Source organism: Tenrec ecaudatus, chromosome 4, assembly GCF_050624435.1.
Source record: "Tenrec ecaudatus isolate mTenEca1 chromosome 4, mTenEca1.hap1, whole genome shotgun sequence".
Lineage (NCBI taxonomy): Eukaryota > Metazoa > Chordata > Mammalia > Afrosoricida > Tenrecidae > Tenrec > Tenrec ecaudatus.
Genome location: NC_134533.1, coordinates 201,260,016 through 201,279,385, shown reverse-complemented (window position 1 = coordinate 201,279,385; position 19,370 = coordinate 201,260,016). Strand labels below are relative to the sequence as shown.

General features: G+C 51.2%; 1 protein-coding gene across 4 annotated transcripts; it reads left to right on the top strand.

Moving 5' to 3' along the window:
* Window positions 1–420: 420 nt before the first annotated feature.
* Window positions 421–17,645, top strand: CDC25A (cell division cycle 25A). 4 transcript variants are annotated; one of them, XM_075547274.1, is made up of 15 exons: window positions 421–1,010; window positions 1,938–2,011; window positions 3,674–3,716; window positions 4,170–4,206; window positions 4,991–5,089; window positions 6,682–6,801; window positions 9,057–9,191; window positions 9,623–9,697; window positions 11,016–11,186; window positions 12,115–12,213; window positions 13,246–13,308; window positions 13,395–13,493; window positions 14,174–14,304; window positions 15,471–15,582; window positions 15,785–17,645. In XM_075547274.1, exons 1-15 carry the CDS (start codon window positions 841–843, stop codon window positions 15,923–15,925), a joined length of 1,569 nt encoding a protein of 522 aa, XP_075403389.1. In that variant the 5' UTR covers window positions 421–840; the 3' UTR covers window positions 15,926–17,645. The 4 variants fall into 4 exon arrangements, with proteins under 4 accessions (XP_075403389.1, XP_075403388.1, XP_075403391.1 ...); XM_075547273.1 differs by having other exon boundaries at window positions 4,988–5,089; window positions 15,785–17,644; XM_075547276.1 differs by lacking the exon at window positions 6,682–6,801 and having other exon boundaries at window positions 15,785–17,641.
* Window positions 17,646–19,370: the final 1,725 nt, after the last annotated feature.

The window sequence follows — 19,370 nt, the reverse complement described above, 5'->3', positions numbered from 1 at the left end:
GGCTGCTCAGTTTGAGGCAAGTCTGCGCCCCGCCGACCCGAACTGGCCCTCTGGCCTCCACTGTCCCTCAGGCTGTGGGCAGTCAGACTATGGCAAGCGCAGTTCAGCTAGGCTAACAGGTGTCCAGGTGGTCGCGCGGGGGTGGGGGAGGGGGGGTGTTGAGAACTACGTTTCCCAGCATACAACGGGCCTCGCAAGGCCTGTTGGGAGTTTCCATTGCCCTCTTCGCCTTCAGCGTTTCAGCCCGCTCCCCCGCTGTAGTGACCTCGTAGGGCCCCGCGAGCGGCTACCTCGCCCGCTCATTGGCTGAGCCGGGCTGCCATTCGCCGGCGAGGAAGTAGCTTCCTATTGGTGGATTCCATTTGGCGCCAACTAGGAAAAGAGGGGCGGAGCAGCAGCAGCCCCTAGTGAGCAGCTACCCCCGCGGAAGGCCATCTCAGCTGCAGCGGCCGGGGAGGCAGGTCTGCCGGCGCTCGGCGGCCCCAGATTGGGCCGGAGTGCTAGAAGAACGAGGAGTGTGTGGACCGGGCCGTTGCCTCGCCGCTCTCGCTCGCCATCGCGCCTCTCCTGACCCGCAGAGTTTTGTTTGGATTTCAGCTTCGGGTGGCCGGCTCCCGCCGGCCTCGCGGGTAGAGGGTCCGGGCAGCAGGGCGAGTGGTTGGCGCCTCCGCCGCCCAGACATCCGACCGCCGCGTCCCTCCACCGCGGGGTCGTGTTTGTGTTTGACCCGCGGACGCCGGCAGCTGGGCGCGCGGCCGAGGCCGGTGTGGGCAGGGCGGGGCGGGCACGGCGGAGGCGGAGAAAGAGGGAGCGGGAGCCCTGGGGAGGCCCGGGGCCGCCATGGAACTGGGCCCGGAGCCCCCGCACCGCCGGCGCCTGCTCTTCGCCTGCAGCCCCCCTCCCGCGCCACCCGCCGTCGAGAAGGCGCTGTTCGGTGCGCCAGCCACCGGGGGTCTGTCCCCTGTCACCAACCTGACGGTCACGATGGACCAGCTGCACGGGCTAGGCAGGTGAGCAGCGGTAGCGGCGGGGCCCCAGGCCACCGGCCTTCCCGGCGGCCCTCCGGGAGATCAGCCCCCCGAAACTCGCGGGCTGCTCCGACCCCCGAGCCAGCCATGTGCACCCTCCACTCGGGCGGAATGTTGGGCGGGAGAGGCCGGGCCCTCCACTCGGCTCCTCACCCTTGCTATCCCTTTCGAGTTACTGAATACCCTCTGGTCCTTTTCCACTCCCTGGGAGTCCTTGGAAATCGGGGGGACGGGAAATTGGGAGGCGGTCCTTATCGATAACTTCCACCCGTTTCTGAAGCTGGACGGATCTTCGTTTCCTGTGAGCTTTGTTCCTTCCCAACAAAGTGACATGGCATTTTCTTTCTCGCCACAATCCCTCCTGCACATTCCTGATGCCCACCGTGTTGCTTTCCCAAAGCCCCAGGCCCCCTTTTACCCAGCTTTCCAGTCTGAGCATCAGGGTTTCTAAACACGCCCCCTCCCCCACCTTAGGGGGGCCGGAAATGCAGCTTACAATGTTTCTGGCTAGGCTGCTTCCCCCTCTCATCTGGGGTATCTTTTATTTATTTTTTAAGGGTATCTTTTATTCTAACTAAGCACATGTCTTCCTTTCCAAACCTGTTGCCACAGGCAGCACACCTGCCCGAGGCACCATGAATCCCCATTTCTAGCCATGTGCCCAGAACCCATCTTCCTATTTCAGGAAATAATTCAACACTATCATAACTCTAATGCATTTGGCCCAGGGAGATACCCACCCCACTCTTTCTCTCCGATCCTTATGCCCTGGATGCTCATGGTGGGAAAGTGCGCCCTGCTGTGACCTCCAGGTCATGATGGTTCCCAGCAGCGTGGCCATTTCTTAGATGGGTAGCTGTGTCCTGTACCTAACTTTTTAACTGAACTCTGGCCCTTTCTTTGTTGTAGTGAGTGTGAGCAGCCACTGGAGGTGAAGAGCAGCAGTCTGCAGAGAATGGGCTCCTCCGAGTCCACCGATTCCGGTAAGCTCCAGACTTCAGGATTTCACGGGCATTGGGTGCCTGCAGTGTGGGACACTGCCAGGAAGTGCTGAGATGCCTTTTCACCGTAGGACTAAGTCTGATTGTAGTGGAGACAATATGGGGAGTGCATGGAACTGGGTAACAAGCACCCCTTAGGAATAGTCCACAGCCCCTTGTGGCAATTGATGGACAGAAGCCAAGTCCAAAGGTCTTTGAGTAGGTGGTATGTCTGGGTCTTGAAGGCAAAGTTGGTTTTCTTTTTTTAAAGGCAAACCAAACCCATTGATATCAATTCCAACTCATGGCAACCTGTAGGACACAGTAGAACTGCCCTATTGATAAGGGCTTCCAGGGCTATGAATCTTCACCAAACACGTTGTCACATTTTTCTCCCTGATGGGTTTGAACTCCCAACCTTTGGTTAGCAGCCACTTGGAAAGATGAATTAGTGGAATAAAAGTCACTGTACCACAGTAAGTGGTATTCAGAACGTCCTTGGTTAAAACATGGGCTAAAACTATTGAAAGTATAATGAAATGGTTTTAGTAAGCTTGCTGTGGAAGAAAAGTACCACCGTTGTATCCTAATGCTTAAATTTATATTACTACTGGGTGTATCTTTATAGAGATAAGAGCATTTGGGCCACAGATATTTTAGGCATAAAGGACTGAAGGCCAACACTTTTAAATAGAGGCAGCATCTTGAGAACAAGATGGGATTCTCACTTGCAGTGGTGTGCGAAGGAAGCCTTTGCTAAGATGGGAACCTGACGCGCTGCCGTTTTGTTGAAGGCAGCAAATAGAGGCCTTACGGGTCATGGGACTAATAACTGAACCTTCGCAAACCCCACATGATTTGACAAGACAAAATACTTGAAATAGAAACTGCCTCAGAAAAGCCTGACACCTGGTCTTTGTCTGGTTGGAATAAATAGTTTTTAAAGCTACCTGGGTCACCTGTGAACAGTCATGACAGGGATCAGCTGATCTCGCCTCCTCAAATCCCGTTCCCATCGGGGGTGATGAGAGTCACTTGCCAGCACACCAGATCTTTATGGGAAGACTGGTGTTAGGTAAAAACGGAGGGTGACCACATCAGATCACAGTACAGACTATGAGTAGGCAATGTTTGTACATAACTCCCAAACCACCGAGAACCATGACCCAGCCAAGTTGACAGACACCTTAGCCATCCCAGCCATCGTTGCTCCGTTTTTGTTACTGCCAGGCATATGTTAATACACAAAATAGTTGGACTTTTACTACTATGGTAAATGCAAAATGTCAGATAACAGCAAGGTAGTAAGTGAGGAATAGCTGTGTTAGCACGTAGAAGGGAGCGATACTATGTACTATGTAATATATACTGTGTGTTATATAGACTTGGATAAACAGGAAATTTTGACAATCAAATAGACTTCCATTCTGGCAAAGGTCTAAGCTATGAGTATTGGCTGGTTTACAAGTAAAGTTTTTATTTATTTTTAATGACAATGTGCCATTTATGTGTGTGTGCGTATGTGTGCCTCAAAGCATACGTGTATGTATGATTTCCTGAGAGCTTGTAAACACTGCCAAAGAATGAAAAGTGTTTTATAGGGCAGCTAAGCAACAGTAATGGATGGTGAGTGGAAACTAACTTGGCTTTGTTTTTCATTCACAGGCTTCTGCCTGGATTCTCCTGGCCCCTTGGACAGTAAAGAAAAGTATGTATTCGCTGCTCTTAAATATTTGTGCTTGGAAAAAAGATTTTCTTGACTTTTAACATCATTGTTGTTACTCTGATCTAGACCCCTGGGTGTAGCTAGCCCTGGTCTGCAACAGTCAGGCTCTGGTCCTGATTCGTGGTGTATTTGGAAAATGGGTGGTCTATATCAGCAATTTTCAAAACCTCCTCTTATTTTAACTACAGTTTTTATGTTCTATTTAGGATACCTAACCCCTGATCCACCCTGTAACGGCATAGCCTTAAGAAAACCTCTGCATTTTAAGGGCCGCCCTAGGTTCTTTCCACCTAGAAACTCAGTGCTGGGTGTTCTTCTCTGGGAGATGGGTCTGTTTGCTTGCCCCAGACTATAGTACAGGCCTCAACACTGTCTGCTTCTATGAATAAATGTTTTGTCTGTTTTATTCTCATTATTTACACCATCTCGTTGCAGCCTTGGAAAACCCATGAGGAGAATAAACTCCCTACCTGTAAGTTGAACGGGTGTTTTTGTTTTTCTAAACCAATACATGTTTTCTGCCCAACTTGGTAACTTGATGAAGAGCACTTTTGTCTAAGCACAAGACAACTGAAAAGTTTTCAAGACCCTTTGCCTCAAGAGATTTAAATACTGAAAAACTTTGTAGTGGGAAGTCAGTGAAGGTTTACAGAGCAGTTGCTCAGATTTACACTCCACGGTTCATACGTGCTTCATCTCCTTCATAGCAGGCCCCGCTCGGACAAGCTTGTCCCGCCTCCTGTTTCCCTTCTTTTTCTAATCATCTGAACTTAGGCCTTGGATAAAGTGCTGGCCTTTTGATCTCAACCAGTTGGTTCTTCTAACCAGGGGGTGAGTTCAATTCCAGGCCTAAAGCGTCAGTAAAGGCCATAGTCCTGGGGGGGCCCACCTGTGTCCCTGCAAACTACAGGAAGTCACTTATTGTGTGTGTGTGTGTGTATACACGTCTGCGTGTGCTTGCCTTTTGACCTCTTTCCTCCTTCCTCTCTATGGAAGAGCTTTATCAAACCAGGAAGGGTGTGTTTTACACAAAGGATTTTATTGTGTGTGTGGTTGAGTTGGCCCTTGCTGAGAATACAGAACTTGCCAGATGAGATGTGAGGTCTTGTCATGACCCTAAGCTGTTGTGGCCACGTGTCCTGACTACCTATTACTGCAGTGTGAGAAGGAGCTCATCCTTCCTGCGCCTGTTTTGCTTTGTTTATGAGAACAGAATCTTGTTCGGTGCCCTAATGCCCTTTTTCTTTTGATAGCAGAAGCTCCTGGGGTGCAGCCCAGCTCTGAAGAGGGGCCACACTGACTCTCTGGACCATGATGTCCTCCAGCTACTGGACCAGGATGAGAACAAGGAGAACGTGAGTGTCATTTCTGCACTCACCCCGGGCAGAGGCAAAGTCTAGGGGTTTCTGAAGTAAACAGACTGCTTTCCAGAACACTAAACCTAGGCCAAAATTCTGCGTGGTCTTTGGGGTCAGAGAAAGCTGGCTTTGGATCCTGCTGCTTCCTGGTTATATGACCTGACTGAGCAAGTTATTTCTCGTTTTAGTCTACCTCGGTTGTAAAATAGGTGTGCCTTTGAAGGCTCTTTCTGGGCTGAGATGAGATAATGTATACAGAATGCTCAAAATGGGGTCTGGTGTGTGTGATTTACTCATGTGGTGCCTTGGGGGCAGTTCTGCCCATAATCTGTCTGGAAGGGACTGTCCAGGCGTACCTCTTGCTCTGACCCTGGCATGATTTGAGCTCAGGAAAAGGCATCATGGTAGTGTTTGAAGGAACTGGGTCAATAGCTCCGGAGAATGGCAAGGCGAGGCAATGGTGCTTAGAAGACAGACTTGCCTGGTGGTCTCTTCTACCTGACAAGCATCCAACAGAGGTGGATGGATTAGCTCACCTTCTCTGGTGTTCTTTCTCGCTCTCTGTGTCTTCTTCCTTTTTTTTTTTTTCATTCATTCTTTGCTGGAAAACAACCGCTGATAGTCTTTGTAATGGCTCAGTACGCAGTGCATGCTAAGTGCAGATCCTACCAGTCCCTGGAGCTCTGTCAATGGCTCATTTGAGAGATGCTCTGAGGGCGAATGCAGAGTGAGTTTCTGAAGAAACACCCTGCTCCCTGCCCGGGGCACTTGGGCACTTTGGTAGCTTATCTCTGGAATCACCCCCTATCTTTATGGCCTTGACCTACAAGACCTTATGTTTTCACCTCTGGATCGGGCCACTGGGGTTGTATAAAAGACGCTCTCTAAATTTGTATTGAAATCTAACAAAAAGCAGGTGGATTTCTACATACGGGCATACTTGTAAGTAAGTAAGCTGCCCTTGCATTGTTTGAAACTCCACCTGCCATGGGCCTCCAGATCTGCAAGACATCGGCGGAAACCCGCAGGCTCCATCTTCGCTGATGCCTGCACATCAGTAACATCCTCCAGCAAGAGAGCCAGGAGCCAGCTTCTGTCTAGTCTGGCCTGTTTCCTAACTTCCTCCGTGCATGAGGCATTCCGTCTGCTACATCTGGCTTCTTTTTGCTCGGTATCAGGAGACCAGTTGTTTTTGTTTTATCTCTGTTGCTTTTTGGTCTCTGAGACTATCACTTAAGTGGGAAAAGCACTGCTCCCGTTTGTACGTACAGATGGAAAAGCATATGAAATTTAGCCCAGGGTAGTGATTTTTTGTTTCGTAGAGTGGCAAGTCTTTGTTAGGAAATAGCTTTTGTGGCGAGAGGCAGGTGAGAGGTGCTGCTTTCAAAGTTAGCCATTGGCAAGTTTACACAGACCCAGTGTTGGAAATTAGATCAGAAGCTGGTTCACCCAGCATTTGGAGGCTGTTATTAAAGGGGAGGTGCCTCGTGCCCCCTCCCGTGCCTGTCTCACCCACGCTAAAGCTGAGGCCCTACAGCTGGTGTTCGCGGACAGTAGAAGACATCTCGACTGTCCACACTGTCTTGCAGGAAGCCTTTGAGTTTAAGAAGCCCATAAGACCTGCATCTCGTGGCTGCCTGCACTCTCATGGACTTGAGGAGGGTAAAGATCTCTTCACGCAGAGGCAGAACTCTGCCCCAGCTCGGATGGTACGTGCTCCGACGTTCTCGGGAGTTTCGAAGGGAAGAGAGCGAGCACAGCACCCGTTTTAACCTGGAACCGAAGACACTACATACCGGAGCTCCTGCTGCCTCGACCTAGTCTTTGACTCTTGGAAGTCGACTGGGAGGCAGTCCCACTGTTTTCAGGGAGCGGACAGGCAGAAGCAGGGTGCCAGGTGGTATGTCTCCAACACTGTACTTGAGTAAGGAAAAGGTGAATTCAATCTGAGAAAATAATCCGCCGGCATCCTGGCTCATTCTCAGACTTGCTCTTTCACAACCAAACCGCCCTGGGGTTCAGCGGCACTTCCCAGAGAGGGCTTTTACTTGGCCAGAGCATTTGGCTTCTTGCAAAGGTGGCTTTTCAAGAAGTACCATTTCGGGGAATTCGTACATCGCTGCAAGGTCACCTGTCCTCAAGCTCTTTTGTCGTTACCTCTAAGCGCCTCCTGGTGTTAGGAACTGGAGTGACTGAATTGGATCAACCAGCAGCATGATAAACGGGAGAGACCCAACTTGAGCAAAAGGAACCCCGTTGTCCAGGAACCTTAGTGCTAAGCAGAATTCAGCTGTCCAGTCTAGCGAGCGCTTTGAGATCCTGCTTGGGCCAGTATTGCTGCTCTGTGTGTTATTACACGTTAGCACCTGAACACATTTTGTTGTTGTTTGAGTCTTCATAATCTGTGTGGGTCAGTGGGTCACCCCCTTTTACAGATAAGGAAAGTGGGACAGGGCGTGGAGCTGTCTACGGAGATGTGCAAGAGGTCCCAGTCGTGATTTAACGAGCTGTCCACATGCTCGAGTCCACAGTCGTGCTTTGAAAGTTGGGCAGCAGAAACTAACTGAATGTCCTCAGTGTTTGGAGAGCAGGGCACCAGGGTTTATGGGGATCACTTGGCCGTGCCAGCATGGGGGTGCACAGAAGGTCACCGCCGTCTCACTGGTGCGCTCAGCGACATCAGAGGGCTTTTCTTTGGAGGTCCCGTTTTCTGTCTCTCCTTCATCACTCCTTGATGGGAACCATGGGGAAAAAGAGATCCTTCCTCTCCAGAGACAGCTAGACTGGTTGGCATTTTATTTTCTGTACCACATTGGCACTTAAGGACCCCAGACCCTGCCTCACACATCGCTGTACAGCTTGTACCTCCTGAGGGTGCTGCCCTTGGTAAGGTTACCACCCAGGCTCTGCTGGCACCACAGGGCTGGTTTGCCCAGGGTGTGGCCAAGTGTGCTTATCTGAAACTGCCTTCCCGTGGGGAAACCTAGCTCCTCGGGGAGCTGGTGTGGGCCAGCGAGCTCCAGAGAGGATTCCTAAGTGTGCCTCCGCTCAGAAAACCAGAAGGTTGCTGGAAGGAGGACAAGGCTTTGGGATTGATTGTAGGACTTACTTTCGAACTATCTAATTTCCTAGAAGAGACGGATTTCGATGTTGGTAGATACTGGTTTTATGAATACTCTTCTATGAAATGAGTGCCAGCTTTCTAGCTGAAGACCCACCACCACAACAACACCCCTCTCCAAATGCCTGGCGAGAGGCCCTCCTTATATTCCAGGATCATTCCATCTCTCGGGAGGTAGCATAGGGCGGGCAGGGAACCAGAGTTAGGCAGCCTGGCTATGTGACCTTGGTAAGCTCTTCTTGAAGCATCACTTCTCCCATTTGTTAAATGGAAAGGATTAGTGAATGCTTGGTGTGTGGCAGGCTCGCAGGGGATCATGCATGTAAAGGTGATACCACAGCGCCTTGCAGGTCAAAGAGTTTCTCGTTTGAAGATTGAGCAGCCGTCATTTGAGTTGCAAGTCTAGAAAACTAGGGAATGCTTCCCTAGAACCAGGTCACTTTCTCTTTCCTCTGCCTGCTACTTACGCAGGCCTATTCTGGGCTGGTTTCTGGTGCACCAGGACATGCATCTTCTCACCGTCCCTTGCAACCTGCCGTCAGGCCAGCCCTGGTGTGGATGAGGGTTCCCCACCCATAATGACTTCCTGCTAAAACCATCCTTGCTCTTCATGAGAGCTTGCTCCCTGGCCTTCCTCCAAAGGCAAGACTTTTTGGGAGAGGGAAGATTTTGTAACTGGATTTCGCCTGACTGTCAAATCATTTAGAATCTCCGGCTCTATTTTCCTTGCCTCGCTTAGAAGCGGATGGGATTTTCCTCATAAAAACCAGTGACGTGATACAAATAGAAAATAACATTGGCCCCAGCTCCCGTGTGTTAACAAATCGTGCTGGTGTCTTGCAGCTTTCCTCGCACGAGAGAGAGAACAGCGAGCTGGGGAGCTTCAGCCCTCTTTTTATGCCTCGGTCCCCTGGGAGTGCCACTCTGTCTGATGAGGACGATGGCTTCATGGACCTCCTCGATGGAGAGAATTTTAAGGTACCGTGGGGGGCGGTGGGGTGCACTTTCTTAGCCTTTCTGTCTCCAGGCCTTGAGATGGCGAACTCTTCTGTTAAGTTGCTGAGAATGTATCAAAGACTCTGCTTCTAGCCCAATTCTGTAGTGTATTCAGAAGCGACTATAAATCGAATAGTCCTTCTCACCCTGAAGGAACTGAAATATTGTTTTGTGCGAGAGATCTGAAACAGGAACAGTGTGGCAGGGTAGGACTAGCTTCCAAGTGATAAGAAGTTGAAGGAGCTGAAAGTGTGTCCTCGGGGAGCCGTGTTCAGATATCAGAACGATTCAGTGTGGTCCTCATCTGACTGAGGAGTGGGGGAGCGGTGGTGACAGGAGAGGCCATTAGGTGCTTCCCATCAAAAATTAATATCTACTCCATGTGTTTTAAACACGTTTTTCTCTTTCTTTAGAATGATGAGGAGACCCCATCATGCATGGCAAGCCTCTGGACGGCCCCCCTTGTCATGAAAAGAGCGACAAACCTGGTGAGTTTCGGTGTCTCCTGGGAGCCCTGAGAGCCTAGGCCACGTGACTCAGCTCACTCTCCACACAGGAGGTTGGCCCTTCTGCCACAAGAGTCAGTCCTGACTTCTGAGACTCTGAGTCTACAGAAATGCTTTCCTGTTGCACTGGCCTCTTATTCCCTGGGGTAATGACTGCGTGGTTGTGGCAGTAGGTGGGTGTCTTGGTAATTTAGATGCATGCAGTTCTGGGTTTTGTGACCTCTCCTGTCTGCCTGACCCACGACTCGTCAGCAGTGGAAACAGCGCTTTGGATGAATCCCTTCCAGCGAGCACCGAAGCTCTGCTTTGCAGCTGGACCTCCTGGTTCCAGGTTGCTCTGGCTTCGAGAAGGGCAGGCAGTGCTGTGCCTGTCAGCATTTGTTTCGACCAGGAATTGGGGGGGCCAGTGGGTGAGAAACTCCATTCGTGTGCTTCAGTCGCCGATTTTGAACCTGTGTCTCAACTGTCTGCCTGTAGCACCTTGGTTTTAACTCAGCCCCCGCATTAAAACTGTATACTTTTCACAAGTAAGGCAACAGGAAGGCAGTTGTTTTCCAATGTCTCCATCATGTGGTGGTGAAGTGGACAGGAACATAATCTAGAATGTGGCCGACTTAGGCACATGTATTTAACATTGGTTCCCTCTGCTCACTGCTGGTCCCCCAAACTTATACTCCTAACGTCATTTTAATTAACTGATGACCTTGAATGATAGTCTAACATACCTGTCTTGCCCCTCTGCTGGATTTGAGTGGGGTGTGAAGACCTGTCCCAACAGCTCAAGCTAGGTGCAAATAATAAAATGGATGGTAAAAGGCCAGTGTAAAAAGTGTCCCTGCCCAGGTCTGTAACTGCTCCTCACTCTCAGAAGCCTGTACGGACAGGAAGGTCTTTGAGAGAAAGCACTGTCTGACTCGCCTTCAAATAGGGTCTTGCTTAGTCGCTCTCCATCAAATACCAGCTGCCCAGTACCCAGTGGGTGCCAGGCTGAACAGGGCTCACTGGGTCTAGACGAAGAGACAGCTTCTGTTTCCTAATTTAAAATCAAACCAAACTCACTGCCATCGAATTGATACCAACTCTCAGCGACCCTGTAGTACAGGGTAGAACTCCCTTTGTGAGTTTCCAAGACTTGTAACACTTTCCGGGACTAGAACACCCCGCCCCGTCTCTCCCGTATCCTAATTTGGGTGGAGCTTAAAACCATACCCGGGAGCCCTTGGTCCTTTATTTCATTTGCCTTGGCATTCCAGTGGACAGGTTTTAATGAAAATGTCACTTACCTGTGGTTTTTCCTCAGAGCAACCGATGTACCCCGCATGCCTCCCCATCCGTGCGCTGCTCTGTGCGGCCAGTGTTGAAGAGACAAGAGCCGTTCCAGGAGGAGTCCGCGGCTGGGAATACGAAGCGGAGGAAAAGCATGGCGGGGACCAGCGTGGGAAAGGCAGTGACTCCAGAGAAGTCCCTGCAGGTTGGTTTTGCGGGTTCCTTTTGGCCTGTGGGGAATAGCTATTGCTTCCCACGTCCGTGTCTTCTCGGTGTTGGTGTTGCTCGTCATCTTCATATTCAAGTTCTCATTCAGAATTCCTCGTCAGACCTTCCAGGCTCTTGGTATAAACTTTCCTGGGTTCCTGTATGTTGTGGATACTACACAAGGGGACTTTGATATAGTGGTTGTTCCCTATACACTTTTTGAAGCCCTCGTGTGAGATCCTGGACTATAAATCCGCTTTAGCTGGTCTTATGTGGTACTTCAGGGTTGGGGGCGGCCACCGCATTACTACTGTGTGGGGTGGGCACGAAGCCTTGGTTCTTCAGCACAGCCTCCTGAACACCTGGGGTGGCGGGCAGCCTCATTGCTGAACCTGGGAGCTCGGGATCCACATTGGACTCTGTTGACATCACAGAGTGGAGGGTCCTCAATACCCCCAATGCTTCTCTAGCACTCTCCCAGTGAAGAATGGGTTGAGAGACTTCCTCACAGCCAATGCCCCTTGCTGGCAGCGTCGGACCTGCCCTTCTCTGCCCTCCAGCTTGCCGTGAGTCAGAAAGGACTCCAAGGCAGCTGCTCAGGCGGTCGTGGCATAGAGACCTGGTTACATTCTGTTCTCCAGTGCCCCCTGAGGGCTAGCTCTCCATGGATAAGTTGAGGAGAAGTGGGTTTTGTTTGGTAGCCCTAGTTTTAGCTGCCCTCCCTTTAAAAAAAACTTTCAGAGCAATTCGATTAGGCACTAATAAAACAGTAGCTTTATCCAGTAATGCATATTCTTTTGTTTCTTCCAAATTGAAGGAAATGAAATTGCCTGCTTTGCGAAATAGCAAGGTTAACATTTCCTTCTCCCCCTTGTGTGCTGTGCTCCAGCAAGCCTGTTCACAAGCTCGCCTCGGATTGCTTACAGGGTCTCCGGCAGTCGGCATCCTCAGCATCGTCCCCGAGGAGGACCATTGAGAACATTTTGGACAATGACCCCAGGGACCTCATAGGAGACTTCTCGAAGGTAATTGCAAGCGGTGGAATTCATTTGGGCCTGAGAAACTTGATGTGCTCTCGTGGTCATGGTTCTGTCAGCCCGGCTTTGGGTCTGCCGTGGCCGTCAAGCAAGGTGGGGAAAGTCCTGAGTGGTTTCTCATGGAAACTGGATTGGGTCACTGGAGAGTGGTGAGGCCATCTTTGAGCAGGGCGTCACCCTTGTTGAGCCCGGCGGTGGTGGGTCAGAGCCCTCCTGTAACCGTGGGTAAATTTGCTCTCGCTTTGAAATGATTGGACCGGCGCCTACTCACAGCAAAGTCTTCATTACCATTGCCTTCACTGCTTGCTGCACCTGCACCTTTTTAAATCATGGGAAAGGTTCTAGCCTTTTATTACAACGAAGATAAATAACCACACTAACCACACGGGCTTGTTCTAACCAACGGTGAAGAGTGGATCTTTTTTGTAACCTAGGCGCTGCCTTTGTGGCATAAAAGTACAAAACAGAAATAGTCCTGTCTTTACCCCCACAAGTCTACATGGCAAGGGTTATTGTGTTATACTCGATTGAAGCCGAACGGTCCCACATGGGGTGGCCTCTGAGGAGTTCAGAGGGAAATCGGCGGACGGCCAGAGGTGCCGTGGGGATCTGCTGCAGTTGAGTGGTGGTGAAATGCCGGGTGGGACAGGGGACGTTCCCATAGCTAGCCGTTAGGCTAAGTGTGGCCGTGTTGTTACCCAGCAGTGCTTTGGCCGGGCTGCTGTGCCCTCCCTCACTGTGGCCCACTGCTGCTAAGGCTGACTGCTCGTGGGCAGATTCGGTCTGGCTTCCCAGCTGGGGAAACTGGGAACAGGTGCTTGGAGACTCAGCCACATTTCCTATCTGGACATGAAGATACTATTCCTTGAAGGTTTCCATGAATATCAGGCTGTCGATGGCAGGCATACGCCCTCTGGTCAATGCGCGCACATCTGAATGGCCTCGTGCTGGGTGCTGGTGTTGTTACTCACGGGCTTTCAGATTTGCTAAGTGTCACTTTTCCCCACTGCTTTGCTTTAGGGCTACCTCTTTCACACGGTCTCTGGGAAGCATCAGGATTTAAAGTACATCTCCCCAGAAATTGTAAGTCGCCCTTTCAAAGCCCGTGGTGTATTTGAATCTAGTGTCCCCAAGACCGTGGTTGATTCTCTGGGCCTTTTTGTTTGCAGATGGCATCTGTTTTGAATGGCAAGTTCACCAACCTGATTAAAGAATTTCTCATCATCGACTGCCGATACCCATATGAATATGAGGGAGGCCACATAAAGGTAGGCATTCCTGAGCGGGCGTGGGCAGTGGTGCCTGCCTCACTGAGCCACACATGGGTGAGAATGTAAACGGCGTCAGACTGTTGGTGCATGGAGCATGTGTGCCTTGGGCTGTGCTGCTCTGGCAGGTGCTCCCTGCTCTGTCCTAAATGTCACTACCTTTGTGGCCTTTTCTGAGTCTACCTGCTAGTTCCTAACAAAAAAGGTTCTGCGGTTAAATATCTGAACACCCCAGGGCCTTGTGCCAAACGAAGTCACTTCTGGGCAATGTGTCCAGGCCTCCAGTTTAGCCGTCCCTCACAGCTTGCAGTTCCATCGATGTGCTTAAGGGGGCAGAGTTGTTCTTATGAGATACAGTTCCCCAGGAAGAAAGGAGCCATGTGCTGTTTCACCAAGTAAAACAGCGTGGCAAATAGGGCATTTGGTGGGGCCTGGGGGCGGGGCTGCTTTGCATACAATGTTAGCTGATGGCTTTCGAAAATCTCCACATTTACAATGTCCCTCCTGAAGCAACCCATGATTGTGTAATGGAATCGGAAGCCCCATTTCCACTACCAGTGTGTGCTTCTGTGTTGTCCAGGGAGATGGAGGTGCCAGAGGGCCTGCAAAGTCACAGGCTGATCTGGTGGGTGGACTCAGAGTCCGAGTGCAGGCCCTGAGGCTCTCTGGTGCTTTCACAGGGTGCCGTGAACTTGCACATGGAAGAAGAGGTTGAAGACTTCTTACTAAAGAAGCCCATCGTCCCGACGGATGACAAGCGTGTGATTGTCGTGTTCCACTGTGAATTTTCTTCTGAGCGAGGCCCCCGCATGTGAGTGCAGCACCGGACCTGTGTCCTACTCGCTTTGGCGGGAAGTGACGTGGCGGGGCATGCCGGCGTTCGCAGATCGTTCATGTCCTCAAAGTGGTTTGGGTGGGTGTGAAGGACATGGTGGGAATTTTAATTGACAACACTTATCAGAGGATTGAAATCAAGTCTACTCAGCTTGTATCTGTCAATAAAGTTTGTGCTGCTGGGGGGTTGGGGACGGGGGAGTATTGAAGCCCACCCAGTTCTTTTGTGACATCGTTCAAGTACAATGCGGTTGCTTTTTATGCAACTGTCCACTGTTCACACTGAAATGGAGCAGAGAGGTGCGGGATCCTCACGCTGCAACACTTTATAAACTGCTTTCAGATCCGTGTCGGATCCATGTTCGCACGTTCATGCTATTGCTGCTCTGGGGGTGACAAAAATCCCACCTTCCACACACGTCCTTCATTAGCAAGTTCTGTGAGGGCTTTACTCTGGTGCTGGAACCGTGGTCACAAGGCTGGTGCTCCTGGAAGCAGGTGGTGCTGTTGACCAGCCAGGGCGAGGGCCAGGCAGCTGCGCAGCCACCCCGCATGGTTCATTCAGATGGGGTTTGCAAGCCCGCAGTGTGCCCGCCACTGTGGAGGCAGCAGGAGCAGCACAGACCCTGCCTCCTGAGGTCCCAGTGGAGAGCGGGGTCCCCGTGGCTTACAGACAGACACATGCTAGGATGACCGAGTTGGCTGGGTGGACGGCTAGAGAGGGGGTGGGCAGGCCCAATTCACCTAACCACCTACGAGAGGAGCCATGTCAAAGATTGAAGAGCACGCCCACATACATTTACATTATTGGATCAACTGTTAGTATTGGCCACGGGGACTGTGTACTCTATACGCACATGTGCAGGTACAGTGGGAACCTGACACATCACAGCACACCTCCCTCCAAAGTCTTGTCGCAGCTGTGTTTCTGGAGCAGAAGGCTTTGCCTTTCGTTAGCACCAAGCCCGTGTGCACCTGTAGGTGGCCAGCACCTGCATCCCAGCACTCTTAATGGCTAGGGATAAATGTGCACTGGGGAAGGTGAGTGTAAGAGTTGGTTAAACCCACAACCTTTGCTTTTTCCCGGGTTTTCCAGTATGTGGAGGCACTGACTTGGCGTTGTCCTTCCTTGCCCTTTACTAGGTGCCGGTATGTGAGAGAGAGGGACCGGCTTGGCAATGAGTACCCCAAACTTCACTACCCTGAACTGTATGTCCTGAAGGGCGGATACAAGGAGTTCTTCCTAAAATGCCAGGTGAGATACGGGGTTCCCACCCTTCACCCGGGAGTTGGACAAGCGGCCTGTGGCAGGAACCAGGAGATCAGGAGGCCCCTCTAAGGCCCTCTGTTCCGCTCTGCATTGCTGCTCCCAGTGTCCTTCCTTCTGGGAGGGTAGTAGGGGGCCACTTTGAGTTGGAGAGCAGGGTGCCCTAACCTGACCCACTTTTGTCCCCCAGTCTCACTGTGAGCCCCCCAGCTACCGGCCCATGCACCACGAGGACTTCAAGGAAGACCTGAAGAAGTTCCGCACCAAGAGCCGGACCTGGGCCGGGGAGAAGAGCAAAAGGGAGATGTACAGCCGCCTGAAGAAGCTCTGAGGGTGGACTCAGCGGCCAAGCCTCCCTCCAACCTCCCCCGCCTCTGCTGTGGAGACACTCAAGGAACAGGGCCAGTGGTGGCACAGGAAGAACTGCTCTCACACCTCAAACCCACCTCCCACCACAGCTCAGAGCATCCCTTGACAACATCTTGTTTCCCTTGGGAGATGGCTTCCTTTCATCAAGACATCCTCATCCCACACAGCTGGACCCACAGCCTGGTGCTTGCTGGATGCTGGCTCCTAGACATGGAACCCAGGAACTTGGAGACGGGGAAATATAGAGAAGAAGAAGAAGAGAAAAACTTCCAGCCAAATACCAAAGGCAGCCTGGAAGGAAGGGCCTTTGTGGGATAACCCATGTCTTTATTAATTTATTCAACTTTATCAATCACTTTATTTTAATTTGTAACTCCTGGAGACAGGTCAAGATACTGCCATTTCTAGGTAGCATTTTATGATCCCAAGGACTACCTCTGCTTTCAGCTAGAAAAAAAAGAAGAGAAACTAAACCTGTTGTGAATTGTGGGACAGCGAGGAGCTCTGTCCCCCCCCAGGAGGTGTTGCAGAACTGGGGCTGCTGCCATTCAAAGCCAAGACCTGAGATGGTGGAGGGCGCAGACACTGCTGTGGGACATAGGCTGAGCCTCTCAAATCTACCTCAAAGGCTGTTGAGATCACGCGGTGGGCAGGGGAGCTACGTGTGATGTGGGCTAGACTAGGAGTGGCCCCAGGCAAGCTTCCAGCATCTGCCCCCTCCTCCCCTGCCTGATGTGTGGGTTTTGCAGGGTCGCGGTGGGAGTGGGTGGGCTCCGCCAGCAGGGGGTGGAAGATACTGGTGTCTTCTATTCTGACACTCTTTAATAGCTTTCACATTATTCTTAATAGTCATTTTAGGCGTCAAGAAATATCAAGTCAGTGTCAGGGCATCCCAAAAAAGTAGTGAAGGGCTGGAAGCCCTGGACATGGGGAAGGAGTGGGAACTGACAGCGATGGCTAGGATCTGTTTCTCGGGGGAAACTGCTGGATTTTGAAAGTCAAACACTCCAGATTTATCATGTTTCAATTTGAGGAGTAGGAAGTGCTGGGTCACCGGTTGCCCACTCTCACCCTGTGGAAGCCGGGTCTCAAAGGAACACCTGTGAGGCTGGCCTGCTTGCTGCCTGTCATCGCAGCCCCAGTCGCTTCACCACCTCCGCCCCACTGAGGTAGACCCATGCTTTTCTTACACACAGGGACCAGCTCAGCAGTCTGTCCTGCAGGGAGGGAGGGAGCCAGACATTGGCCATAACTGGTTGCTGAGTTACGGGTTTGAGTTGCGTTTGTCCGTAAATCAATCTTGTATGAACAAAGTATGTGGGGAACAAGGTAAAGGAGAATTAAAGACACCCCCCCACACACTGGGACCAGGAGGTCAGTGTGGCCCATGATCTTAGTTACAGGGAGTCTGTCCGTTGAATGGCTGACGAGGGAGGTGAATTGACCTTCATGTTGTACTAGCTCAGCCAGCATTGCTAGCCACCTCTGCAGGCTTTGAAAATAAACAACATTGAACCCACCTTTTGCCTGGTTCTTAATGAAAACCTTAAGGTTAAGGTTTTAACCTTAGAGGGACATTTGCCTAGAAGCGATGCCTGGAATAGCTGCACCTCGAGGCCAAAGAGCTCTGGAGTAGCCTGACCCCACAAAGCCTGAAACGAGGTTCAATAGAATTACACGATGAAATGAGTACGTTAGAAGCTTACCCAAAGCACTGGGGTTTGCTTACAAACAACATCTAGTTTATTTTATAAAAAGGCCATAAGGATGACTTTGGGCTGTTATGAGGGTCAGTCATGGACCCTTCAGTGCAGCCAGTGATGCTGGAGAGCTGCATTCTGTAACAACAGAGTAGTGTACAGGGCAGAAAGTGTTCCTTCTAATTTGCTTTGACATAAAAAGAAGCTCCGGTGTATTTCCCACTACTGATGGGGAGGGCCCTGATGGTATTGAGCTGCTAGCCAAGAGAAAAGTCTATTCCTAGAAAACTTCAAGTCTTAGAAACCCACAGGAGCAGTTCTACCCTCTCCTATGGGGTCATTGGACCCCCATTAACAAAGGAAACCGGTGGCAGTGTGGTTCCGTGTTGGGCTACGATCCTCATGGGCCCGCACTTTGAAACCACCAGCAGCTCCTTCCTACTGCTCCCTTAAACATGCGGTCCCGGGAACCCGCAGGGGGCGCTGTGAGCACCGACTCGTGGCAGCAGTAAGGTTTTTTTTTTTTGGTTTATTGATAAATCTATAGACAGATTCGATGCATGATCCCACCTCAAGATTCAGAGTGACTAATTTGTATCTATATGGAGATAGACAGCTTCAAAGAACACCCATCACCTGCCCCTTTTGGTTTCCATCCCTCTGAATTTTGTCCTTGGATAGAATGCTGCCCCTTTGCTTGTTCTAACAGGAGAGGTGGGAGTGCCAGGCAGGGGGAAGGTCACTTCCAGACCGGAAAAGGATGACTGAGGGCCATGGTCCCTAGGAGTAAAGATTGATCACTTCAGCCCCAGAGGTGCAGTTCTGCTCTGCCCTTTAAGGAGTCAGAATGAACTATGGGTGTGTTTTTCTGGGCTTGGTGGCACCAAGAAGGGCATGAGTTACAAGACAGACATCCTCACACGTTCACCTGCTCTGAGACGTGTGCTCAAGAGGAATGGCATGGAATTGGTTATAGAGCAGGTGGTGAAGCTCGAGACAAAGGCCTTGAATGTGGAGCGAATGAGTCAGGCCTGTGACATCTGGGAGAGCAGGGCTTCTCTAACAAACGGAAACCACTGGCATTCTGGTTCTGGGGTGGAGTCTGACTTCCTAACAAGCTCCCAATGCTGGTCTCGACCACCCACCTCTCGAGCAGTCAGCCAGCGGGAGGGCTAGTCTGGGGTAGCAGGTGGAAAGACAGGTGCAGGAAGTAAACAAGGGTAGGATGCCTCCGACCTAGGTAGGAGCTTTGGGCCTGAGGAGAAAGGGTGTTCTGTCTAGCTTCCAGGATCCGGTGATGGTGGATGAGGGGGAGGAAAAAGGACGGGTCCTGGGTAACATCTAGGCTCCTAACCTGGGGAACCAGTCACCCAGGACAAGAAATACAGGAGGATAGGAAACATCCAGCAAAGCCAAGTTAGGGGCCTATGAGATCCCTGCCCGGAATTCTTCATAAAGTGGAAGTGAGATGAGGCTTCCTCCAGTAGTCACAAGCTCAGGATCTCAGGGCCAGTTCTACCTTGCCCTACAGGGCTGCTGAAAGCGGGTTTGAGTTGGAGCATTTATAACCGGCCTTGTGGATCGCAGCCCACCGTGTGACCACTATGCCACCAGGCCTCCAGACCACCAGCTGCTCCAGGAAAAAGGCCAAGCTTTCTACTCCCGGAAAGTCAGTTTCAGGAATACACGGGGGCAGTTCTCCCACGC